This window comes from Astyanax mexicanus, chromosome 12 (assembly GCF_023375975.1).
Source record: "Astyanax mexicanus isolate ESR-SI-001 chromosome 12, AstMex3_surface, whole genome shotgun sequence".
Classification (NCBI taxonomy): Eukaryota; Metazoa; Chordata; class Actinopteri; order Characiformes; family Acestrorhamphidae; genus Astyanax; species Astyanax mexicanus.
This window is the reverse complement of record NC_064419.1, coordinates 29,197,796-29,225,631: the sequence shown is the minus strand read 5'-3', so window position 1 is coordinate 29,225,631 and position 27,836 is coordinate 29,197,796. Positions and strand designations below refer to the sequence as shown.

General features: G+C 36.8%; 2 protein-coding genes across 3 annotated transcripts in view; both read right to left on the bottom strand.

Annotated features, from left to right (window-relative positions):
* stx2b (syntaxin 2b) overlaps window positions 1-14,330 on the bottom strand; it is a 41,376-nt gene extending 27,046 nt beyond the window's left edge. Inside the window, exons 1-6 of one of the 2 annotated variants that reach the window (XM_007237386.4) lie at window positions 13,969-14,330; window positions 11,757-11,837; window positions 11,285-11,384; window positions 2,273-2,347; window positions 2,050-2,123; window positions 1,827-1,935 (exon numbers count right to left, since the gene is read on the bottom strand). In XM_007237386.4, the coding sequence (XP_007237448.3) occupies window positions 1,827-1,935; window positions 2,050-2,123; window positions 2,273-2,347; window positions 11,285-11,384; window positions 11,757-11,837; window positions 13,969-13,998 (469 nt within the window). In that variant the 5' untranslated portion in view covers window positions 13,999-14,330. The remainder of the gene's footprint in view (window positions 1-1,826; window positions 1,936-2,049; window positions 2,124-2,272; window positions 2,348-11,284; window positions 11,385-11,756; window positions 11,838-13,968) is intronic. The other variant, XM_007237387.4, reaches the window with a different exon arrangement.
* A 2,347-nt stretch (window positions 14,331-16,677) lies between these two features.
* piwil1 (piwi-like RNA-mediated gene silencing 1) lies at window positions 16,678-27,423 on the bottom strand. The gene is made up of 21 exons (XM_049486154.1): window positions 27,292-27,423; window positions 25,898-26,001; window positions 24,971-25,082; window positions 23,792-23,920; window positions 23,186-23,400; window positions 22,967-23,088; window positions 22,770-22,850; window positions 22,275-22,472; window positions 22,073-22,181; window positions 21,859-21,985; window positions 21,652-21,769; window positions 21,337-21,451; window positions 21,058-21,245; window positions 20,899-20,971; window positions 20,323-20,523; window positions 19,923-20,026; window positions 19,716-19,786; window positions 18,711-18,864; window positions 17,996-18,121; window positions 17,743-17,890; window positions 16,678-17,338 (listed from the first exon to the last, which is right to left on the bottom strand). Exons 2-21 carry the CDS (start codon window positions 25,964-25,966, stop codon window positions 17,222-17,224), a joined length of 2,577 nt encoding a protein of 858 aa, XP_049342111.1. The 5' UTR covers window positions 25,967-26,001; window positions 27,292-27,423; the 3' UTR covers window positions 16,678-17,221.
* Window positions 27,424-27,836: the final 413 nt, after the last annotated feature.

Sequence of the window (27,836 nt, the reverse complement as noted above, 5' to 3'; positions counted from 1 at the left end):
ATTACAGGCCTGGCTAACTATGTTGTGCTACACCAACAAGAGTCCTTGAGTATAAGAATAGGACCACATTGGCCCTTCCTCTGTAATAGGAATTTCTTTGTAAGTTGCCCTGGATAAGAATGTCAGCTAAATGCTGTAAATGTAAAAGTAAATGTAAAAGTTGGAAAAATAACGAAATTTTTCTGTATTAGCTCTTTGGCCAAATGCTTAATTTGTTTCTATTTTAAAGTTTTACCATTTTTTAATGTTAGGATTCTTTACCTGCTCCTTATTAAACCAAAAGTTGTACATGTTCTACAGTCAGCAATTGTAAAGCTACAGAGTGCTTCTATATATGACATTTCCAATAAATTGGCCAATATGTACAGCTACAAGATGAATAACCTGATAACCTGAAGCCCATACACTCTCCCAGAACAAACAGACCTCTATACCTATTGTATTCGGCCAATTACAAAGCTACAACAATCACATGACTTCCCAATGACAAATCCATTCGCTTACATACGGTCACATGATCCCAAGCATGAATACAGATCTAGTCACATGACCCGCTGCCTTTGGCTTATTGCGCTGAGGTGTACTTGGCTCTCCACTCGTGTGTAACCTGGGTAACGGCTACAACAGAGTCTCTGGTGACAGAGCGAGCCGTCTCATGTGACAGCGGAGAATCAGGGACCTCATTAAACTACTCTCACTGGAGATGCGTACACAAACATACACACACACACATACACAGCCCCCACCTTAGAGGGAAACACCCATATCAGTGAGCTTCAGTAAGTTTTACTAAGGGGTGGTCTGTTACGACACTATGAAATAGTTATTGTCATAAATGTCATTACAAAGCATTTCACGTAGAGTCTAAAATAGAAAATAGACTACCTGAAATGCAAGCTTGTGAACAATAACAAGTGGAACTTATTTTATTCTTTTATTTATTGTCGCTAATGACTTGCTTTTTCCTGGTTTGGTTTTGTTTGTGCATTTTTCTTTTTGCAAACCTTAATGTACCAAAATACAATACTGTGATTGTACTGTGGGTTATCTCAAAAAAAAATAATATCTTTGAAAAGTTACTTTATTTCAGTAATTCAGTTCAAAATGTGAAACTCATATATTATATACATGTATTGGCTTATAATAACTTAAAACCCAAAAATGAGTGTCTCAGAAAATTAGAATATTATATAAGACCAATTGATACTTTTGGCAGTGTGGGCAGTGTGCCAAGTCCTACTGGAAAATGAAATCCGCATCTCCATAAAAGCTGTCAGCAGAGGGAAGCATGAATGCTGTAAGATTTTCTGGGAAAACACTGCTCTGACTTTGGACTTGATAGAACACAGTGGATCAACACCAGCAGATAACATGTCTCTCCAAACCATCACTAATTGTGGAAACTTCACACTAGACCTCAAGCAGCTTGGACTGTGTGTCTCTCCACTCTTCAACATTTTTGGAAATGCGGATTTCATTTTCCAGCAGGATTTGGCACACTGCCCACACTGCAGAAAGTATCAATTGGTCTTATACAATATTCTAATTTTCTCATACACTGATTTTTGGGTTTTTATTGGCTTTAAGCCATAATCATCAACAATAAAAGAAATAAACACTTAAAATAGATCACTCAGTGTGTAGTACATCTATATAATATATGAGTTTCACATTTTTAACTGAATTACTGAAATAAAGTAACTTTTCCCAAGATATTAAAATTTTTTGAGATGACCCTGTATTCTGTGCCTTATCCACAGATCCCCCCAGAACAAAATTTCAATATTTTTCCCACCCTTAATATCATGTTTAGAAATGGGTCTCACTGATCTCAAGCTGTCTCTGGATTCGGCCTTTGCTTTTCTCTCTGAAGGCAACCTGGGTCGTGTTGTACTGGGTCATCACGTCCACAAACTTCAGAGTCAAAACAAAGTACTGCACAGACACACAGAGAGAAAAGAGAAGAGTGTAAACACCCCCCAAATTTCTAGATTGCTCTCTTTATAATAAACACTGTACTAGACACTGTACACTGGACTTGATCTTCACCTGTGTTTTCTGGATGCGGATGTCCACTGAGGAATGATTGGCTTGGTCTTCTGGAGGCAAAGACAGTTGCATAGCTGAGAAGAAGAGCCAGACACACATAAACACAAACACACACAGACAAAGAGAGATATAGGAGGAAAAGGAATTAGATTAGGTGATATTAGTTGTACTCTCACATCACAGTTTATAAAGTAGACAGTTTTAAAGGTGATTAGATACTTACTTTTGAGTTTGGTCCGCACCAAGTTGGCATTTTTCTTGATTTCAGCAGTCAGCTGCTCAAGCTCTTCTTTAGTCCCTGAAAAAAAGAAACCAATTTTCAACCATTTAGTAATCATTTGGTTACCAATCTTCTGGGCAAATCAAAGAAAAGCTATTTTATCAGTTGTAAAGAAAAGAGCATTGAACTGTAAAAATACCCAAACATTCTTTTAAAACTGCAGGAACTAGAGGGTTTCCAAATCTAAAAACAAGAAAAACTACAAAAAAAAAAAGAATAATTATAAACATGTTACGGAGGGAGATGTTTATATTTTTCTTTGTTGCCTTCCCTTTTCTAAGCTACCTCACTCTTGCGCTCTCCTTCACTCTTTCTATCAGTCCTGCAGGTTACCTGTGAGAGGGAGGAGCTGATTAATTGATCCTGGTCCTGCGTCACAATAAAGCGCTGGCCGATGTGGAGTGCAGCGCGACACCCGACCCATTCAACCACCACGCCGCTCAGACCAAACCACCTGTCTTTCTATCTTACGGTTTGTGCTGTTGTGAGTAAAAACCGAGCTGTTTAGATAACTAAAGTAGACACATGTTATTTAACTTTGTTATAATACTTCTGTAAATACACTTCAAATAATACTAAAAGCCAAGGTAGCACTGTAGGGGATAAGGCCTGTTTCTTTGGGAGGGGGTTTCTTTTCTCCTGTGTTTTGTTATTTAGGGAGGGAGGGAAGATTTATGTATTTTTGTTTCTTTTTTTTTGTTGTTAGGTAAGTTAGCTTTAAATATCTAAGTTAGTTTTGTTTGTTTGTTATTTTAGGCAATTTCTTATCCCTGACGTAAAGGCTACTATTTATTCAAAATAAATCATTTTGGCTTGTATCTCTGTGGTTGGTATCATCTTTGGTCTGGGCTTTAAATTCGTGAGCGGGTGTCGTCCTAGCATATGTTACTGGTCTGGCTTTCCAGGCCGCAACAAACACTTTTGGCCTTACTTGAAATAGATTAAGTGTATATGCATATATGATGGTCCAGAATTGACCCATCATGTTTTATTGAAAACTTTTTAAAATTAAATTTAAATATGAGTTATTGCTGCACTGTTAATTCTATGTAGTGCTGGCCGATTACGGGAGGGGATTATTTTTCGCCTAATACAAATCAAACTGCAGATGACGAAGAAATTGGTAAAAAAAAAAAAAAAAAAAAAAAAAAGGTTTTGGGTTGAGTCGACTCATTGAGTGAATCAATGATTCAAAACATTGTTTTCAAGCCCATGCATTCATATTTTGCTTTATCCCACTGGGAGTTTGTGTAGAAAGTGATGGAACTTTTATTTTTGGTGCTAGCTCAGTCCTCGGAGCGGAATGTTTAGAAAATATGCACGTGTTGATTACTTCAGAAATGAGGAGCGCTTTTGGATTTTTTTGATTAAAAAGATAAAATGTCTGTATGTAAAATCATGCTTACTCCATTTTGAAAATATGAGCAAATTAAGAAAAAAATGTAAAAAATTAAGTTATTGAAGAAAAGCTAAGAAACAAAGACAGACTTTAAATGAATTAATTCAAGCTGAAAGATAAAACCTAAAACTGTAGCAACCAGATAAAGCAGAGGTCTGCACTACCTTTTACCAGCAAATGGCCAGGAAACAAATATTTGCTGCTGAACACCTGCTGGCTCTTACAGGTCAGCTCTTTCCGTGTTTACTGATTGCATGTCAGCCTTCATTAGGCATCATCAGTATAAGAAAAAAAAAAGATCTATGTGAAAACACAGCACAGCAGAATTTCATTTAACATGAATGAAGTAACTGAGCAGCAAGAAACACAGCACTCACAATACAATCCTGCACTGACACACGAAATACTGCACTGCTGTGTGTTTTATAGGCCAAGCATGAGGCCTTTACTATGTAAATGGCAGGCTGAGTGAATGCACACCCATGTGTGTGCCTGAGGCCTGTTAGAAAAGGCTTTAGTAATGAGAAACAGCCACACAAATAAAGTACTGCTGAGGCAATTATCACACACTCAGAAAGAAAGGCGCACGATTCAACAGTGTAGATCGAAATTGGATTAGCTTGTCTGTGAAAATTGGATTAGCTTGTCTGTGATGTATTTTCTACATATCTCTTAAGTAATAAAAACAATCTTATTTTGTTTATTTACAGTATTTGTATAGCGTGTTTTACAGTGTGTGTCCTAGCCCCAAGCCACCCATCACATCTATAATACTTGATACATATTTGTGTTTTTCTGACCTCTGTATCATACATATCATCAGCAAAGCAAATCCATGCTCCACATTGCACAGATAATATTTCCAGGTTAGACATGATTTATGGAAACCCCATTTAATCTAACCAATAACTATACAAATCATTTTTGTCGATAGTTGCACATTAAGTTTTAATTTGCACTAATATTTATTATATACATGTTTGTGCGCATGTATTTGTTATATAACATAGATAGATAGATAGATAGACAGACAGACAGACAGACAGACAGACAGAAAGACAGACAGATACTTTATTGATCCCCGAGGGGAAATTCTAGAACATGACTATTTAATCAAAACATTCACTGGATTTACACATTTTAAGCACTATCTACTGTTACTGTTACTAAATGATACTAAATTACATCTTCTCCATCACTCTCAGCCCATATACTGTAATTTTAACTAATTTAGAACTTTGTCTCTTTTAAATTCTAAGTTTACTATAAACATATTAGTTTTATGACTGTAGCCCACTATCTGTAGCTAGAGAGAAAGTAACATTACTGGTTATTCAGAGACAATTATGCCAATTCCTAAAAAGCCATTGATTTGTTCTGAGTATCTGAAAACATACTGTAATCTGAAACTGTCTATTGTCTAATGTGGCTTTCCATTTGAACATTTTTTTTGTAATAAATAGGAAATTTCAACTGGAACATCCCCACAATTTAAATCCAACTTTAGAATCCCAAGATGGCCACACTGCACATCAATAGTAGTACAAGCAATGGTATCACACCGTCTAAGCACAGCTCTGGAAAAAAAATAAGAGACCGCTTAAAAATGATGAGTTTCTTTGATTTTAACAAATTTGAAAACTTAGGGAAAATAATCAAGAGGAAAATGGATGATCACAAGCCATCAAACCAAGCTGAACTGCTTGAATTTTTGCACCAGGAGTGGCATAAAGTTATCCAAAAGCAGTGTGTAAGACTGATTGAGGAAAACATGCCAAGATGCACGAAAACCTTTGTTTTTACTGATTTCTGAACTTTTAAAACTTAATTATTAATATTAACTTGTTTTCTTTTTTGTTATTTCAGCCATTTCTCATTTTCTGCAAATAAATGCTCTAAATTACAATATTTTTATTTAGAATTTGGGAGAAATGTCCGTAGTTTATAGAATAAAACAACAATGGTAATTCTACTCAAACATATACCTATAAATAGCAAAATCAGAGAAACTGATTCAGAAATATTTTCCAGAGCTGTATGAGTGTCTGTATCAGTCGTACACACATGCGGGTTGTTATGAAATGGTGTTGCTAACAATGATAACTTAAAAGGGGGACATATTTTAGTTGGATATGGTGAATAAAACAGTAGTAAAGAATTGTCAATCCATTTCGGTTAGTGTTTTTGGAAATGTTTAAAATAGTGTACAATGTTTAACTGAAATGCAGTCAAATCGAGTGTGAAGTCATTCCAAGCTTTGACATCCAATTTCTGATGTAAATAAACCACATCCTCATAATGAACAAACCAATAGAAATGCTCCAACATAAAATAATTTTACATTATCTTTCATTGAAAGTTGTTTCCTTGCCTTGCCATTATGTAGATACAAGGCAGATGATACGCATCCCCATGGTATTACTCCTACATGCCTCCTACAGGAGGACAGTTACATTGTTTTATGGTTTTCACAAATGAATACTTTGAGACATTTGCGACATCTGACTTACAATACGGATCAATAGCAAAGCTGATCCCTTTCTATTCAGAGTATGTGCGCAGTAACAAACCCAAACATCAGCAGACAGTTATGAGGAAGAATTCCATCCCAGTGGACGTCACTCAGACATACCGACTGCTGTTTCAGATGAACATTATCAACATTAATGGTCTGCTCTGAAAGCAGCAAATGAGGAGGTAATTCAATTTCTTTCATCCTCTTCCTACAAAGACTGAGTGAGCTGCTAAGAGCTAGTGCAGTGAGTGAACTGTCAGTAAAGAGTGTTTGTGTGTGTGTGTGTGAGGAAGAGAGAGAGGCTGAGAGTAATTGAAGGAAATGGAGATACAATATACTGTTTGATTAGAGCGGTCACATTACAATTATGAAAATGAACTTCCCTGTGAATCTCGAGTGATTATTTGGCTATTTGTGTGATGATAAAGCATACAATGCTTTTACAGTCTGTAACAGATAATGATATGCTTTACATTTGTGTTCTGGCTCAATAGTGTTTATATCTTTTTTTAAATAATTTTTATAAATATTTGTATTTCATGATAAATAATAGGGGCGTAAATTATTATTATTATTATTAATATTTTGTTTTGCAATACTGCATTGATTCTCAAAGACAGAGCATTAATTACTTTTAATAGTTTACATTTGGAATTGGAATGAGACAGTTCTTCATTTCAGTCCCTTACTCTGTGGTCTGAGATCCCACTGTTCTGATTTGATAAAAAAAACAAAAAACATTTATTTTATTCAGAATTTATTCATATCATGGTGTGTTTTTATACCATGCATGTTCTTCTAAAATTTGAGGGCAAAAAAAAAACAAACAAAAAAAAAAAACGCAATATATCATCTTGTATACAGTTTTATAATACTGCCATAAGTATCTGCTGGACAGCATTTGATTGGTGATGTAAGGCTTGGATGGAGCTTCTTTGTCATGGAATCCCAATTTAATAAAGCTCTCTACGCTCTACTGGTCTAGACCTGATCTATAAGACCAATGAAAATTTGAAGGTCTCAAGCAGAGGTGGAAAAAAGTACTGAAAAATTGTAATTAAGTAAAAGAACCTTTACTTTGCTAAAATTCTACTTAAGTAAAAGAACCCATCTAAAAATCTACTCAAGTAAAAGTAAAAAAGTACTCAATTTAAAATATACTTTGAGTAAAAGTTACATAAAAAAAGTATAATAATAAATGAATAATAAATAAATAATCATAAATAATTTGGTCCTTTCATGCAGTTTTTGTTCAGACCACCCCACAAAACATTTTTAAGAACAAGTGGCATAGGTGTCTATGATTATTTTTTTTCTTTAATGTTAAAAAGTTAAAAGGTTATGGTCATATAGGTGACTATAAACTGTATTTTTATAGTTTTACAGTTTATTATTATTCTTTTTTTTAACTTGCCATTGCTATGCTTTAACTGCTTAAGGAATTATTATGAAAAACATGAAAACATACAAAAAAAATGTTGGTCGGTGCATGTGCAGTGCCGTAAAGAAGAACATATTGATGGCATTTTTTTTTTTAATTCAGACAATTTGTTTTTTTCCCCCAGTATTTCATTTTTTACTCAGTAACAGGGAGTTTTCCAATGTAGCGAAGTAAATTACTTGTCAAAATGTACTTGAGTAAAAGTAAAATTACCTATTTTAAAAACTACTTTAAAAATTACAAATTACTTATAAAATCTACTCAATTACAGTAATGTGAGTAAATGTAATTAGTTACTTTCCACCAAGTGATAGAATACAATCTATGTTCCTCAGCATCCACTGACCCCGCACTGTTATTTTATGTTATGCTGACAGAGCAAGTTACTTTCGTTCACAATCACTTCCACTTTTTTTTTTTTTTTTTTTACAATAGCACTGACAATTGACTGTGGAATATTTGGTAGTGAGGAAATGTAATAACTGGACTTGTTGCACAGTTGGATCCTATAATACAACAGTGAAATTCACTGAGCTGCAGAGACTGATGTTTCACTAATATTTGTAGAAGCAGTCTGCATGTCTAGGTGCTTGGTTTTATACACTTGTGGCCATGGCAGTAATTGGGACCATGATCACGAATTTGGATGTGTGTGCAAATACTTTAGGTAATATAGTGAACATTAAATGGTAACTCCTATATTGTGATACACACTGTATCGCCAACACACCGCCCTAATATGTAGTAAGTGACTGAGTGACTAAAAATGTTTGCATGTTGTTTAACCAGTATATTCGGATTATATATGGATTTCTTTCAAAGATGGCTTCTGGGAATGCTCTGAAATTTATATTATGTGTGTTTACCTCCAGTTTGGTACATCTGAGGCAGTTTAGTTTGTTTTCAAGGAACAAAGAGGTTGAAGAGAAGAGATAAAAAGGTCAAAGTTAATATTACAGATGTCCCAAGTTGCTAAAAATTTATTTCAGGGACTGGACTTTGAGATGCTGCTCCTTCTCTTACTCACTGAACGCATCCTACCCACACCAAAAACTAATTGGCTGACTTCCAGAGAACAGGCCAAATTAGAACCCTCTCTGTTTTGCATCTGCTTCATGACTATGTAAACGAGGGAAGGACCTTTCTCTCCCTCTCTTTCCTACATGCAATTGGGGAAAAAGGGTGTTTTTTTTTTTGCGGGCATCAGGGGACGGTTATTGATGTGTGGTAGACTCCCTCAACTTCCGGGAGACTTGGGACGTCTGGTATTAGCTATTGTTAGCTTTTAGCATAGTGCCAAGATCGTGCTCCCCATCTGCAGACACTGGCACTGAAAATGTTGCAGTTACAAATCCTGGTTACCATAATAACCTGGGTTCCTATAACTAGCTGAATCTGGAGGTGATGAGCTGCCCTCTAGTATCAACAACACCTTATTCTCCTGAAGTTTCTGTATGTTCTACTGTTTCACTGGTTTAAATTAGAGCTCTGCTAGAAGGCCCTCATTGTTGGGTGTAAAAATATAATTAATGAAGACTGTAACGTAATAATTTTAGGGTTTTGGATCTGACTCATTTTTTTATGTTTAATTTGGTTCTTTTTTTGTTGAAGAAGAAACAACAGTGTTTAAGGAACACAGTTTATTACCTTTCATCTACGGAACTCTTTATTTAGCTATACCAAGAAAAATACAGTTTGACATTCCAGATCACCTTTAAAGATTCTAGTGTAATGTATTTATTTGTAAATATTTAGAGGTTTATTCAGTATATTAAATGACTACAACTGTTTGTTACTGTTTTAGAAAACTCATTATATGAATAATTTCTTAAAGTAATATAAATTAATAATTCAGTATTGTAATTGATAAATACAGATTGATAAATTGTATGTCCTATGGGGAAGGGAGAGGTTTCCTACATGTTTCCTGGAGTGCCCAGTAGTGTGTGTGCGCGCATGTGTGTGTGTTTTCTGAGTGATGTGTGGTTTCCTGCAGTAGCTCCATGTGTTCAAGAAACAATTATATTTAGTACACCAATGGGGTGTGTGTGTGTGTGTGTGTGTGCGTGTGTGTGTCCACCCATTTATCTTTAAACAATGCCATTTACTGTGAAACCATGTTGTAATGCAAAGCCACACTGACACCAGTAAAACACAAAGACTCTTATTCATAATCAAACAGATGTTCCACACGTAATCAATCACTTCTGGAGGTTCTGAAACTGTAGTTTCCTCAACAATAGACAAATACAACCAAGAAGTGCACTGTTTCTCAGGTCTTCAGGAAGCACTGACTTATCTGAAACAAACAGCACTGTACTATGTGTGTGTAGATATGCAGCAGTGCAATATAATGCATTAACTCCATATATATCAAAATTCTAACTGTATTACTAGGCAATAATACACATCTGAGTGCCATTAAAACAAACTATAAATCCATCAGTTAATAGCATTTGTAGCTAAATATACCTTAATTGCAAAGAGTCTTATCTTCACTGTACATATTGTTTTGGATATTTTATGTTCACTAAACAAATTACATCACATATTTACGATTATCTGTAAAAACAGCTGATAAAAGCAGTTTGTATAACTGTCTAAATCTGCCAGTACTCTAATAATGTCACTATAAATTGTGGGATTAGAATCCTTATACACACTAAAGCAGAGAGCTCCCAGCCATCATTCCGAATAGAACACATCTCATTCACCTGATTAAGCTTCCCAAGAGGCAGTACCTATATTTCCAAGAAATACAGCTCATACAGCTCTCTGTTCTCCACCTCTTAGATAAGGTCCTCTTCAACTAATTTATGGATCAGGCTAACTGTGTTTTTCACATCTTCATTACAGCATTTGTTGAGAAAATTTTAAAAGAATATCATAACTACAAAAACAGTAGTAAAGCATATTTTTCACAGTAGTGAAAACATTCTTTATTGAATATAATAGAAGTGTTTGTGTTTGATCATTGACATTAGTTCACATATCTTCCTGGAAGACCTGTTCATTATAGTAATTTTGACATGGCTATTTAATTGTATTTGTGAACTTTTAACATATATGTAGGGGTGTAAAAAAGTATTGCAATATTATGATTCTCAAAACCAGTATTATTTTTTTATTAATATTTAATATACAACGATTGGTGGCAGACTAGAATTGCTTTTGTTTGGTGTTGAAACTCGATTTGTTAGATAACAGTGTTGTACTCTGTCTTTAGATCCAAAGTCAAGTGCAATTTTAATTGTATTCAGATTTTATTCATTTGATCAGGTGTGCTTTTTAGACAGTGTCAGTTTTTCCTAAAATTTAATATTAGAAACTGCAATTTACTGCCTTTCTTACAGTATCACAATATATAAGAGTACATCAAATAACACAACGCCTGTATTAGGATATGTACTGTATCACCAGGTCCTTACCAATACACAGCTCTACTTATTTGTGGCGGCTTCTTTTTAATGTCTGGTGGTTACTGCTCTCAGCCAAATCAATGCTGTTATTTTTCATTTGCTTGGTGTATTGTTTTATACATTTTTGTTCAAAACTGTGTTTGGTGTGTACTGTGTGTTAAATGATAATAGAAATACCCACTTTCATCAGGGTTGGGTGCTGAGAGGATCGTGCTGTGTTTCTTCTTCACTTCATTCACCTGGGAGGAGATTTTATCAATGACACCCCTGACTTCCTCCACCTAAAACATAGAACAGCACACAATCACCAACAGGTAGTGTTGGAAACTGATATTCATAATAATTATCTTAATAATGAACGTTTAAAATACAAACAATACTGGAAAAACAAGGCTTCTCCTCTATGGTCGTAGTGTGTTTTAACTGACAAATTTATTGATTCAGATAAATTAATTAAGATTAAGGATTTTAATATGATTTCTTTATTAAATCCACACACTAAAAAATTCTACTGTGCAAACCATTTGAATTGTATTTCTATAAGAGTCATTTTGGGGTATTTCTATTGGTCCATTCATCATGAAATTCTGCTAGATTTGAATTATGTCAAAAAGTATAAAACAACAATAGAATGTGAAGTAATGGCCACATACCTTCCTAAAAAAGTCCTCCATGAAGCCTCCTCTGTCCACAGACACAGCAACGCTACCATCCTCATCATCACCGGCCCTTCCCTAATAGAAAAACCATAACCAATGAATCTTGGAAAGAGTCTTTAGCCCATTGGGTCAGAATTCTGGAATACACTTGTTCTTGTTTGTGGAAATGGCAACTGACAACCTAAAGAATGCACAATTAAATGTAGCTCTATGTCACATATTGTTTATGAGAGAAAACGACAACACCAAATACACATCTGTTAGACATTGTAGGCAAACTGCAGGGGTGTTCTTGTAGCAAGTTCAGTTCTTGTTCATCAGACTTTTCTTCTTACATTCTTTCTTATAAGTGTCTAAGATAATCCTTCCATTAAGGTCATTTTTGTGAAGGTGTCTCTGGACACCTCTGGTCCATCACCTACTCACACTCATAACTCAGAACCTGTTTCTACATTAGCTATAGCTCCACATTATCTCTAACATTAACACTGAGCATGAGTCCATCACCTACTCACACTCATAACTCAGAACCTGTTTCTACATTAGCTATAGCTCCACATAATCTCTGTGCTGTTGTTTTTGTTCTGCTATTTGTTTGTACTGTCCGGGTCGACCCGAGGGGCATGGGTTCCTCTGACTGAGTCTTGGTTCCTCCTAAGGTTTCTTCCGTAGTGTGATGGAGTTTTTCCTTGCCACTGTTGGCATCACAGTGGTGCTTGCTCATAAGATGCTTGGACCCGTTTCTCTGCTATATAAATAAAATTTAATTGAATCATCTCCAGCACTAACCCAGCCCACCTAACATTCTGTAAATAAGGTGAAATTTGCACTACTGTTTATATGGGTTCTGTTTATACTGGTACTGTCATTCACTTTTAATCCTCTCCCCCATCACTGTTGCACTATTGTCCTGTGTCTCTTGTCTCACGTGTTTTTTTAATTAAGAGACCAGTTCAGTTTCTGAATTAGCTTCTTTGATTTTGCTATTAAAAGGTATATGTTTGAGTAAAATTAACATTGTTGTTTTATTCTATAAACTACAGACAACATTTCTTCCATTGTCATTTAGAGTATTTATTTGCAGAAAATGAAAAATGGCTAAAATGACAAAAAGATGCAGAGCTTTCAAACCTCAAATAATGCAAAGAAAACAAGTTCATATTCAAAGTTTTAAGAGTTCAGAAATCAATATTTGGTGGAATATCCCAGGTTTCATGCATCTTGGAATGTTCCCCTCCACCAGTCTTTCACACTGCTTTTGGAAAACTTTATGCCACTCCTGGTGCTAAAATTCAAGCAGTTCAGCTTGGTTTGATGGCTTGTGATCGCCCATCTTCCTCTTGATTATATTCCAGAGGTTTTCAAATTGGTAAAATCAAAGAAACTCATAATTTTTAAGTGGTCTCTTATTTTTTTTTCCAGAGCTGTATGTCTATATATGTGACCTTGTTGTATTATACATTTAGTATCTCTCATTCTTTTATATTTATAAGTAACTTTGGGGAGGATACTAACGTAATGTCAATCCTCTGTATGTCCTGTACATAAGCATCATTGGCAATAAAACTACCTGACTTGACTTCAGATGAATAAAAACAGATTCACACACTGTGATGCTCTCAGGATGATCAGTAAGTTATGTGTTACATAGAGTATCCATGAGTTAAAGCGCTGTAAGGAACTCTACACAGCTTTTAAAAAGTCTGTGACACACAGGTTACATCACCTTTGGCTCTTTTGGGTTAAAATGCTGACGGGGTAGGGAATTCCAAATAAAGTGATTTAGTCTAGAAGTTCCCTTAACCGACCTATCATGTGAATGATGTGTCTTTGGGCAAGGCCAGAGCACTGCTTAGGGAACCTGTGGAGTGTCTATGGAGTGTAGATAGTGTCTTACTGGTTTAAAGGGGACATTATCCCATTTATCTTATCTACCCAAGCTGCATATTAAATTCGAGTATTGTTAGTTTAGTTAATTAGCTAGCTAGTTTGCTAACCATCCCCTTTTTACCAATAAGCTATGCGCAGGTAAGTAGTTAATTAGCTAGTTAGCTAAACCTGCGCTGCGTAAAACCTGCGCAACCCGGGCTTAGTTAGTTAGTTAGCATCTCTGGCTAACGGCTCCATATTTTAAACTCGCCTGAAGTACAAACTCAAACTCACACACAGCACAAAGTTAACCCAGCGAGCTGTCTACTTCACTTACCGCATTCAGTTCAGCCAGCCGGTCCCTCATTACAGCTTCCTCTCAGAGTTTCAGCTCGGTAAACGGAGTTATCTGCTGCTGACAGGAGGCGCCCGTTCACCCGCATACAAACCCAAGCCCATCTCCAACATACAACTAACCGGTAACTAACAGTGGAAATAAACAGCAGCAGCGCGGAGTTCCGTCAGGTGTCGACTAAAGCGCTCTAATCTTATAATAAAAAGGTGTTTCCTTCAGTAAATTAGCTAAATGTGTTAGCTAATGGACTTGGCAGGAGTTTACTCTGCTCCCTCGACATCTAGCCAACCTAGCTGTACTGCGCGCGTGCGTGTGAGCAAAGATGATGCTTCCTCCCTTCTTTCCTTTCTTGCTCTCACTGGCTGTAGTCCTGTATTACTATCTTAATGGGGTGTGTCATTACTGCTGGACAAAAACCTACTTAAATACACACATCATACACACTTTTACACACCCTAGCCAGCTATAACTGTCCCCACACAAACCAAAACATCAGTAGCTTTTTACAAAAGACAACTGTAAAGAACAGCTGAGGTAAAATTATGTTTTTTTTTATTAATACATTCCCAAAAACTATGTTACGACCACTAATATATTGTCTTGTGGCCTTAAAGTATTATCCTGTAAACTCAATATATTATCTTGCAGCCTCTAGATATTATCTTGTGGCCTTGATATTGTTACAGCTCTGTAAAAAAAATAAAGAGACCACTTAAGTTTCTGAACAAGTTTCTCTGATTTAGCTACTTATGGGTATATGTTTGAGTTAAATGAACATTTTTGTTTTATTCTACGGACAACATTTCTCCCAAATTCCAAATAAAAAAATAATGTCATTTAGAGCATTTATTTACAGAAAATGAAAAATGACTGAAATAACAATAAATGCAGAGCTTTCAGACCTCAAATAATGCAAAGAAAACACGTTCATATTCATAAAGTTAAGAGTTCAGAAATCAATATTGGTGGAATAACCCTGGATTTTAATCACAGTTTTCATGCATCTTCGCATGTTCTCCTCCACCAGTCTTACACACTAAAGTTATACTTTTGGATAACTTTATGCCACGCCTGGTGAAAAAAATCAAACAGTTCAGTTTGGTTTTGATTGCTTATGATCATCCATCTTCCTCTTGATTATATTCCAGAGATTATAGTCCAGAGGTTAACTCATAATTTTTAAGTGGTCTCTTTTTTTTTTTTTTTCAAGAACTGTATGGGCTTCAGTATGTTATCTTGTGACCTCGCCATACTATTTTGACCTCAAAATTCTACCTTATGTCCTCAATATATTATACTGTGACCTAAAACATATTAAATATGTTTGTTAATGTATTTAGTGACCCTTAATGTATTATCTTGATGCCTTAATATTTTATTTTATGGCCTCATTATATTATGTTGCGGATGCAGTATAATTTGTGTTTAATAAATTATTTTATTACCTTAAATTATTAACTTAATATATAAACCCATGGCTTCATAATCTATCTTGTCCTCATCAATATATTATCTTGTGGCCTTAATATTTTATTTCAGACTCAGTATGTTATCTTGTAACCTCTACACACTATTTTGTGTCCTCAACATATTACCTGGTAACTTTTTTATTTTATGCTGTCCTCAATATATTATCTTGTGGCAACACTATATTATTTTATGGCCTCTATATATTATGCTGTGGATGCAGTATAATTTGTAGCTTAATATATATTTTTAATGTCCATAACATATAGCATATCTTGTTGCCTCAATACATTATTTTTGACCACTGGAATCCTTACTTGTGGTGTCAATGTTATTTTGCAGACCTAATATACAAGTGCATCCTCAAAAAAATGAATATCATTAAAAAGTTATTTAGGGACCTGAGTGTTAAACTTAAAGAATGATTTATTATATTGAGGGAATTCATTGTAAAATTGAGGGAATCAAGGGAAAGGTTGATAAGTGGAAAGAATGATTTATTTAATTGAGCATGTGATTCATTATATTAATGATTAAATAAATATAGAAATTGATTTATTAAATTGAGGGGATATATGGGAGGTATTCTCCAGCTTAATGTTTTTTTTGTAAGCTTAATTTAAGGGCTCAAAATAAAACACAGAATGAGGTCTCTAGTTATGTAATGCACTACATATTTAGACAACTGTGGTTTCTATATCTAAACAGGGCATACAATGCAAAATAGGTTTTCCTACATATCCCAAATGACTAAGTAATAATTATTTAGATGTGAAAGTTGCCCAACACAAGTGCATTAGATAGGCAGTAGAAAAGTATTTTAAATTGTTGAGGGGTAATTCAATTAAAAAGAATGTGACATGACATACCTGGCAACGCCTCAATAATTACTAAAAGAGAATGAGGATCTCAAAAGGCTTGTAGGAAGCTGCTTTAATATAATTTCTACAGTCCTGTTTAAATTTAACTTAATTTAATTTAATCTTCATTAGCATGTTATAGATTTAATATGTGCTGTAACACAAAAAAGAATTATTTGCACAGGAGTGGGGAGAGTAGGGAACACAGCATGTATTGTAGAGAAAGTGCAGAACTGCTCCATCTCCTGGTAACAGTAAAAACGTCTGTTTTGTGTTATGGTCTGTTTCACTATTGAATGTGAATGGTTAAGACTAAACCTCAAATTTTAATCCAATATTTTGCTTATTTCAGAGAAATCAGAAATTTTGAAGATGGTAATTTATTGAGCATGTAACAATGAAATATGATGGTATATGAAGATTCACAAAAAGTGCACGGATACATTTAATTAAATCCAATTTTCTATCTTCTTAAATGCAAACAAGATTCAATCCGCACCCGCCATAATTCTCAACATTTCTGCAAATACATTCCTTCTAACATGAACAGCTACCAACTTTTAAACTTGTCTTACATATATTTAGGACGTTAAATCTGAAAGCTGCTTAACCAGATAGCTAATTTGAACAATACTATTTTTGAACTTCAAGAATCTGTGGCAGAGGAAAATAAAGGAAAGGCATGACCAAGCAAACATTTGCATTAGTTACAAAAAAGCCACATTAAAAAACTAAAACTTCTCTAAATGCTATAACAGTAGAAAAAAAGTGCCTTCGATTTTCTTTCATTTAACAACTTAAAACGGTCATGCTCATTTAAATGAAGTCAGATACTAAAAAAAAAAAAAAAACTGGCGCCTGGATCCTGTTCTGTAATGTCATGACAACGAGCCCTAAAGTGACTGCAGTTACAGGTAGTAAAGGAAGTCATCCAGGTTGATGTTCGGCTCCTTGTGTATGCTCTGTCCCACCAAGAAGGCCAATTTATGGGCATACTGACAAGGTGCAGGCACTCGGACAATTCCCTGAGAAGACAAAAAATAAAATCATGTGAATGATGATAAAGTACACATTACAAACACTATGTTATTTTTAAAAGAACATTCTAAAATATAAATCAAAAGAAATACTAAAGAGAAAAAATGGACACTGGTAGATGCACAAGTTTACAAAACATTTCTACTTAAGTCAGAGGGGCCCAACCCTTGAGATTTACCATCCTGCAGATTGCAGACCCAAACGGACTTTCAAATACAACTCAAAGGCCTCAAAGGCCTTCATTGTGTGAATTAATTGAAGTGTTATTTGCATAGTACCTATGAACAAGTGGACCCTGAGGATTTTCGTAAAGATCTGAATGTTTGCAATTAAAGTTAATAAATCAGTTAATAAGCTAAACATCTAAAGCATTATACATAAAAGCCGTTACCTGCCAGTTGTAGTACATGTGGCAGAGCTTGTAGGTGAGTCTCTGCATGTGGTCTGGTTTGAGTCCACTGTTGTCGAACACCACGTTGTAGTGGGTGGGGGAGACACTGCCACAGCGCACTGCCTGACTCACAATGAAAAAGTCGTACCTGATGGAGCAAAAATTATACATCAAACATAAGTACAGTATAAGTACAGGCTCAGTACAAAATAAAAAATAAAATCATTCATAATATACTACATAATGTTCATACCACTCAGGTCTGGTGACCTCTGTGTCGATGACTGTTCCAGGTGGAGGGTTCGTCAGTTTTCCATCAATGCGAGCAAAGAATCTGGAGGCGATGCGTTTCTTCACCACCACAACTGTCAGTTTGGGCCTGCAAATAAGATAAATAAGACACAAACACACACGGACAAGGGTTAATCATTTAGGGCCGTTTACAAAGCCTAGCTGGTCGAAACTACATTTTAGTTTCAACGGCCATTTCTTGCATTCACGCCTAAGGATAGGGTGTCCCGATTCTTGTTAGGCTCGACAGGAAGGGTGAAGTATAAGCACACTTCAAATGGAAAGCTATAAGAAATCTCAGGCAAGATGGCAAAACAAGCATTAAAAATGTGCTATATTGGCATAGTTTTAATGTTATGGCCATATTCTTCAAAAGCATAATAATTTTGAGTGTTGCGTCTTGATAGCTTACTAGCTAAATTTTCTTTTTCACCATGAATGATGCAATAGCACCCTACAGAGAACCACTAGCTAGTGGCCTAGCAATGACACAGTGCTCTTTTATTATAAGGGGAAGATTTAAGCCACTTACCCATACAACTCATTTTAAGAGGAAGGGTGACTCGAAAACAAGGGGGTAGGGGTATAAATGAGAAATGGGATTGGTCCCAAGACTTGGCTTAATCCCTGTCTGTGAAACTAGCCTTTAATGTGTGGTACTGAGTTGCGATTCTTACATGTAGTCTTCACCCATGGTCTTGATGGACTGCATGATCTGGGGCACTTCGTAGTTGACCACACTCTGCAGCATGCCATCCCCCACACCGTCTCGATACACAATGATGCGCGATGGCAGACAGTTGTTGTACTTCCAGTAGGCCTTCAGAGCACCTGAAAAGACACACAGCAATGTTAACTGTTGAGATATTTAAGTGTTGAACTGACAAAGGAATTTTGGATCCTTCTGAGCACTTTAAATAGAACTTACATAAAAACTATTACAAATTATTAAAATAATCAGGTAGCAAGTCACTGCATTTGATGGCAAAATGAAGTTGTGCATCATTCTGTCCATATCAGGCACTCTGGGTCCAACCTCGATTTTAAATGTCAAAAATGTAACATCGTAAAAATGTTTAAAATGTTTTTATTTATTTATTTTTTTTCCTGTGCAAATTGTTTCACTTGTACTTCACTGAATTCTCTGTATTAAAATGTTGAGTCAAAATATGAAAAAAAGTATGAATACGATTATTACTAAGTTAATGCTACTGTGCATGCTGTGATGCCATTAGAGAACAGTATCTAAACTCATAAACCAGCTTCACCAGTGGAGTCGAATGGTATAAACAAGTATTCAAATTGGACAACCACCTTGGTCAGACTGACATACCAGCAAATCCATAACACTAAAAATGTGAATCATAGGCTGTGTCAAGAGCTAAGATGCTCAATGGGCTTGCTTACGCACAGCATTCGTTTTCACCTGGATGAGCAAGCAATATTGGCATTAAGACTCAAACAAGCTCATAATTCAGAGGATCTGGTGATGTACAGGAAATGAAAAAATGTACGCAAAAAAAAGGCTTTGACTAATCTTTTCAGCCATTAAAAAATCAAGGTTTGATCAGGAGCGCCAAATATGAAGACTACAAAATAAGATTTAGTCGTCAGACGTTTTTGCACCCAATGTATTAACACACTGAAATCTGGAAAGTTACATTTCCAGCAACATCACATGCCTTTTAATGCTCCCTTGAGTCCATCGATGATCTCTTGACCACGGCTCTGGAGGACACACTTGGAAAACCACCTACGAAATATATGACAGCAATAAAGAGCTAGAAAATCTGTAAACTTATATAAAACTGAAAGAGAAATCACTTTCGAAACTTTTGATGAAACTCTTTAGAAAAAAGGAAATCATCACAAAAGACATTTAATTGTACCTGGACATTCCATGGTTGAGGCTGGCCACAAGTGCTCCGATAGATCTCTTTCCTGCAGCAGTGTCGTGGTAGCAGTCGATGCCCACAATCATCAGCTGCTTCAGCTGAAAGGGAGACACAAACGTGTAAAGAGTCTTTCAACCAGATCATCTCAGTGCACAAATGGCAACAAGTGTAACTGTAGTCCACCGGATCAACAACCCAGATTAAAGACAAATTCACAGCCAAACCAGTGTTTACCTAAACAAAACCTTAAATATCTTTCAATGGGTCCACAGTTGCAAAATTAACTGAAATAATCCAGTTATTTAGACTATTTAAGCAAGTTAAATTTATATATAAACAGGTAAGATTAGGTCGGATAATTTATTGACAATTGCACAGGTTTTGAAAGCCTTACTGGAATCTCAATGCTCCACAGTTCTCCTCCCATCTTGCAGTTCATCTGCAGGGCAATCTTTGTGGCCACAGTCATGAGGGCCTGAGGTCTGCTGAGAGTGCGAGACACCACACACTGACTGGGAGTCGGGCAGTCCACACACAGATACTTCTTCACACAGTCGTACTTGTCCTTGCGGTTGGTGGGCAGGATCACAACCACCTACACAATCAGAACAAAAACAATTTAAGTTTGAATAGAAGTTTTAGGACACATTCACATTGATACAAGACATTGCTATCTCAATACATACTTAAATATTCAATATACCAAAATAAAGGGAGTGTTGTATCAATAGCTTCCATTTTTTTGCAATGAAAGTCTTAAGAAGCAGAAAGTTTGCAAAAGCAAAAATGTTTTTGAAAAAAGAAAGAAAAAATAAAAGCAAGTATTATGGACTTCCTGGAACATAGTGTGGGTGCGCTGACAGCCAATATGACAAAAAATTAATTAACAAGGAACACTATTGTAACTTGTCTATAAAGCTCACGTCATTTATAACTGCAGAGTTAATACAGCATGTGTGTTTTGACCTACCATCTGAGTGTCAGGTCCCACATTCTGCTGCAGTGCTCTCAGCAGAGACTCCTGCCGATCTTCATACTCTATCCTGCTCAGAGAAAACAATCAGACGCTGTTAAAAAGGTGCAGTTAAAGCAGAGCTCTATAGAGACATGCAACAGATTGATGACTTACATGACCGCTCTCTGCATGCGGATGCCCATTGGTCCAGACACTCTGTTAAGGGTCTGCAGCAAAGATTGTGCCACATCGCTGTTACGACGAGTGTAAAACATCAGCCAGGACTCCAGAGGCATGCTGCTGATCAGAGGAAGTCCCCTCATCTCTTTAGACCAGTCTGCAGCCCATGGATTGTAGTCATACTGCACAGACAAACAAAACAAGCTCAACTTAGTAGGTATGTGATACAAGTTAAACTTCGTACATCAATGTAAACTGAGTGGCTATACTTACTGTCCTAGATCCCTGCAGAATCCTCTCCGCAGGTAGAACTCTTCCAGTCAGACCCAGCAGCTTGTTCTCAAAGCTCAGACCCCAAGTGCTGAGCTCATTTTGAGCCTCCGTGTTCCTGAAAGAGGGAAAACCAGAGAATGAGAATGACAACAATGGAATAATTATAATGGCTTAAGATGAATTCAGTGGTGCTTGCACACACCAGCAAATTTTTTAACAAGCAGCAGTTCATTACTAAGCATGGGGATATTTTATTGAACCGAAAACTATTGGCAGTTACAAAGTAAAAAACAAATGCTATAAACTGGGTCTTACCTACTGATGTTGGTAATGAATCTGTTGAGGCGAGATTCTCTCTGTTCTGGGGTCAGTCTGGTGTGAGAAGACAGGTCCTTCATGATGTTGAAGTCATTGCGCATCTTATCAGTCAGACCTGAATAGGTTACATGGCTGTGTGAAGAGGTTGTCAGAGTCTGGGTAATATTCTATAGTTTGAGCACCATTTTCTGTAGATAGACTGACCTGTGAGGTAGCAAAACTCTGGGATGAGCAACGCAGGTCCTGGTGGAGGTGCTCCAGAAGGGCCCATCCTTTTTACCTCACTGACTAGCAGAACCTGGTTCCCATCAGTTATGTCCAGACCATATTGCTACAAAGTTAAGACACACAAAATCCGATGTTAAACAAAGAAATGAGTCTCTAAAACAAACATTAAGTGTCAATATAAAACATCTACCGTCTTGTAGTAGTCCTTGAAGGAGATGTCGGCATCTCCTCTCTTGAAGGTGTTGTTGGGTGTATGGTCCCAGGCAATGTCATCAATCCTGTATGTCTTATTGTTGTACCTTTAAAACATGCCACAACATTAATTTAGATTCATCATACAACCAGCATGTACATTAACAATAAACAATAAAAATGTAAAAAAAGTTTCTTACTTGGTGAGGACAATTAGGCCCACCAGTTCCTTTGTACAGGCATCAGGAAAGCGTTGGTCTCCACATTGTTTTCTCAGGTTATACATGAAGTCAAGAACAGTCTCACTTCGCAGAACTTTGTGGCTTACATCAGTACACAGCATGATGCTGGACTCGTACTGCAAAATGTTGGTCACAAACCCAGGCCAGATGGTCAGCCTGCACAAAAAGAAAAAACGTATGCTGTAAATGCTTCACAATCTCAGCTTTAGGTGGCAATGCATAGATTAAAGAATCTTCTACTGTATTTGCCACTGGAGAGAGTGAACAGCAGACAGACAGTGCGACAGAGTGATAGAACAGCTTTTGTGGATTTGTTTCATAGTTGTAACATCACTAGAAACTAATCTTATCCATTATGAGACAAGTCAGCTTAGTGCAGAAAAAGGCATAACTGACACAGAACAGTGTTTAGGGACAGAACACTGACACACGCAGAGAAAAATGCTGCAGAACCTGTGCTGGGGAATGTTGAGGGGGTCATCAGGATTGTAATAATGGCGGCCAATTTGCTGCATGTTCAGCATCCTCAGAATCCTGCAAAAAAAAAAAAGAGGGAAAAAAAGGTAAACAAACAATAACTGTTCTATTGAGTTGATAACAGATCAACTCCAACTAGAATGTGGAAAAAAGCACAATTGACCTGCTTATACCTTCTGAAAATTATATTGTAGAACTGCAGGCACACAGGAGAAGAAGGAGGCAGCTCATTGGTCAAAGTCACTGTAATCTGTACTCTCTCCCCATGTCTAGTTTCACTACACAGCACCGTTTCCTACAGAAACAAACACTTCCACCTTCAGCTTCCATACAAACCTAGCATTTCCAATTACATTCATATACAGATTTAAAATTTGCACAATTTACTTTACCGTGTTATGGAGTCGGTGGGGTAGAAAGAGTATAGCTCCATCAAAAGTGCGTGCTTTGCCCAGTGTCTCATCATGCTGGAAGAGGAGAGCTGACCGCAAACGACGAGACTCCATAGGTGGCTTAAAGTCTACGTGGTACTGATACAAAGCCCACTGGGGTCTAGACAACAAGCGCATGAAGTTTGCCCTGAGCTCAATTTTGGAACCAGACACACCTACAGGGGAAAAAAAATAACAATTCCAGTTCTATGGATATGCTTGAGCAACATTTACTTTTCTGGGGAAAAGGGGGGGGGAGGGGGGAAACCCTTATTAGGTCAGACACATGACTCATGTTAGGCTGGACATACTTAATGTTAACCAACATGATGACTGCCTTCTGCGTCATGCATCCGTTTGGTGCACAACGCAAGGCGCAGTATACAAAAACAGTAGGGGCAGTGCAGGCACTCAATCATTGAAATGGCAGTAGATTTTGATTATAGGTGACCCACATCTGTATAATGTCCTTGCTCCTGTGGCAAGTAGAAGCCTTTAATGGAAACCTTCGGTAACATTTAACACACCTGCAAATTTACACAAATACGCGGCCAAACAGTGACTAACCTGTCTTAGATTCCTTAACATGCTCCATAAGTTGTCGAGTGTGAACCCCAGCATCGTGGAAATCTCGCCTGCGACCCCCTCTCTCACCAATTTTCACCTGCTGGAAGCCTGCAGAAATCTGGAGGAGGGCTAGACACAACCCAGAATACCACAAAGTTAGAAATCCTCAGTTCAGTTTAAGAGTTCACTTCCAGCCTCTAAACGCAAGACAACAGCCCTACTTATAGAAACAATGCAACAGTGAACATGTGCCACAAAATCAAAGTAAAAGGCAGTCCAACAAAATTTGTGTGTGACCTTTTTTTGGTGATCTTATTTATGTGACTGTGTGTGCATGTGCGTGTGGGAACCTTGGCCTTTCCTACGGTGGCCGAGAAAGCCCAGCGCAGTGCAAATTGAAAAGCGCTGCAAAAGCACAAAACACATCCATCAAAATTACAACACAGGCGCTGCAAAAAGAAAAACGCGCTGCAAATAGAAAAACGCGCTGCAAATAGAACCACAACACAACGGAGGTGAGTCACAACACAACAGAATTTTCCCGGGGGACCTTAAAAGATGCTGTACCAGCTGTATACAAAGGACAATAAGTGGCAAACAAGCTTCTGAAAAGTAAGTTATGTTTATTACCTGTGATTACCACGGTTGAGTGCATATTATTAAAAGTTCTGCTTCACAAAACGCCTTGTTTGCCACTTATTGTCCTTTGTACACATAGTGAAGTCCGAGACGTTACTGAAGACGCAGCTAAGCTGGTACAGTATTTTTTAAGGTCCCCGGGAAAATTCCGTTGTGTTGTGACTCACCTCCGTTGTGTTGTGGTTCTATTTGCAGCGCGTTTTTCTATTTGCAGCGCGTTTTTCTAGTTGCTGCGCCTGTGTTGTAATTTTGATGGATGTGTTTTGTGCTTTTGCAGCGCTTTTCAATTTGCACTGCGTTGGGCTTTCTCGGCCACCGTACTTTCCTCCCTCAGAGCAGATGGGAGAAAAGAACAGCCCACCTAGTTAAAAGTATCCGCTTAAATACATACAGATAAACAGCGGCAAAATCAAAGTCATCAAATGGTCTTACTAATTTAGGGTAGGATAAGTCAATAACAATTATTGTGATTTACCTACTAATTAACAATAATTTGTAAAAGTAGACAGTACGGTAGGAATAAAGATGTCTCCACGCTACCTTCGGATGCCACTGCTCCAGGGGCTCTTCTCTGTCTTCCCCTCCCCACAAGCTCTCCTTCAGCAGAAGGAGGTGGAACAGGTCTTGCTGCCTCCTCAGATGGAGGGGGTTGCTGCAAAATAATTTACTCTTAGTGTTACGGTGAACCCCATTGAGATTGCGGCAATTAAGCCTAGTCAAACTATATTTTTCTTTTAATGCGAAATTTGCTTTCAAAATGCTGCAATTAGTTTTACACACATGGTCATTGGACGTACAAATATTACTTGCAAATATTTTCCCTATAATGCAAACCTGTAAGCTCACTGATTTTAAATTAACCTTTGGTCACAGTACAACTTAGTATGTTTTGGGTAAAGTTAAAGCATGACTATCCAAATGGAAGATAAACTGAAACTTAGGTAAACAGTTATCAATGAATGTAATAGTAACCACTTTAATCATTTGATCATGTAATAAAGCAGCATAATGTCTGCCTTGATTCTGTATTTAGTTTTGTATGTCACCAAATTTTATTCACATTCACAGCTGAAAACTCCTTGGACCAATAAGACACCTCAAGAGGGACCAACTATAAAAATAAGGCAACTTCTCTGGTCAATGTGTATTATTGTCAGAAACAAATCAAGATGACATACATCTTTTCTGAACAGGGCTGCCAGAGTCAAAATGCAAGCAAAAACATTTGGAAAAAAATTCCTTAAAAAGTATGCTCACCAATATTTTGTGCGGCAGGTAATGTCCCATACATTAATAGCAAGCATTAATAAATTATACATTAATTATGGCTGCAGTTATCCACTTTTTAATCAATATTTTTCCTGAAAGTTGTTTTTTTTGTTAAAGAGAAATCAACCCCTAAATTCACATTTTTATACGGGCCTGCCCTAATTTTAACAAAGTTTGGACACAATGTTCCCTTATTACCGCGCCTGGAGCTCCAGTCTCCTGACCCCGGGCTCTGCCCCTGGATCTGGCTCTGGCACGACCAGTCATTTCTTCTTAATGTAGTCACTGAATTTCCCTGCAAACTAAAAAAACAGAGAGACATTAATGGCGGGGAAATCACACTACTTATGTTTAGCCCAAATGGAGGCGCAGTGTTTCTCTAGTGCGATCCATGTCTCTGATCAGATCTAAACGAGATTAATTACCCGCCGTTAGCGCAACGGCTTTACCTGCCAACCGCGACCTGCACAATAAGTTGCACAAAGATTAACCACTGAATTTTTACAAATAAGGCGTAAATTAATAAAGTAACTTACAGAATAAATTATACTCCGCATTAATACATAGAACCGGGCTAAACATTAAAAGGCCTCAACGACAACACAACCAAATAAGCGTCTAGCTCGGTTTACTAACTACTTACACAGAAATAAGTTACCTTGTTATACGTTAACGTTCTACGAAGTTTTAACAAAACCTTAAAAGTATTTAACAAAAGAAACGTTTAGCTAACTAGTTAACGTTACCCAACTAAGCTAATGTAAAATGAACTAGCAGCAACGTTAGATCATTTTAAAAGACCTGCCTTATTACAAGCCAGTTTACTCGCCAATTGTTACTATAAACCTCATCACACATTTATGGCTGTTTCAGACAGAGTGACTGCTGTTAAAAGTACAGAAAGGCTCTGTAACCCACTCTTAAAGCTAGGCTTTGCTCGTTCATACTTCTACAAATTCACATTATATTTAACAGCCCAACAGCTGTTGACCAACTGTCAGTAAAAAAAATATCTGAGAGCAAATTAAACGACTAGTTTGTGTGACAAGAAGGATATATGCCCTTTTACACTGTCAGATTTATAAACAAAAATATATAAATCAACCAATTAACGTTAACGTTAATTAGTTAACCTAACTAGGTAACTAGATTAACTAGCTAACTGAACACGCTTTAGCTAACCTAGTTGGTTATTACTTAGATAACATTATAGACATGTTACGAAGTTTTAACAAAACGTTAAAGTTAAGTTACTTATTCAACTTAAAACATAATTTAGCTTTAAAGTTAGCTGGTTAACCGAGTTACCTTGGTTAGATATCCTTAACCTATAGCTATAGGTAGTTAGCAAACTAACCTAGCTAACACGGGTTAACTATTTAGCTTTAGCTCATTTTAATAGGCCTGCCTTGTGACAAGCCAGTTTTCTCGAGTTTACTCGACGATTTTTGACTCTAAACGACTTCATTTCACATTTACAGTGAAGCAGATGCTTAATAATAATTACTGAGCACATTTCTAAACATTTACTGAATAATTAAATTAAGTAATATCTTATATTTAAGATGATTTTTCTGCTCATCCATCCTCACCTCTCCCTGCGTTTATTTGATTTGATTAACTTCACTCACAGAACGAGCTGCAACTGCTCACACTCCTCGTCAATTATGTATCCCTCCGCATCATTCGACCCATCCGGCCTCCGCATCAAACAACATTACACTATTTTTTGGCATTTTATTATCAAAAGTTTACATTTCCTAAATGACGACATTTCTGCATTTTTATGACGGTAGTTTTGAAATTAAATGCGTTAAACGTAGGTGTAGGATGAAGTACTACTTTCTTTGGAAGGATACTTCTTTAGTTGAGTGGAGTGCGTTTCCCCCCACAGGTGGCCTCATGACCAACTTCAGGCAAAGAGCCCCCCCAGCCCACGAGGTGGCGACTGCGCACAGCTTTTTAAAATAGGCCTACTCACTAGTTTGAAACACACTTATGAACGTTAGTGGTGACTGACAGTTAAATAAGATGAAAAAGAAAACATCTCCTTCTTGTTCTCCCCAAAGAAAACAGACATTTGTTGTGGGACGTGTTACAGATTTTGACAGATCGTAAATGTATGTAGTTGTCAGTA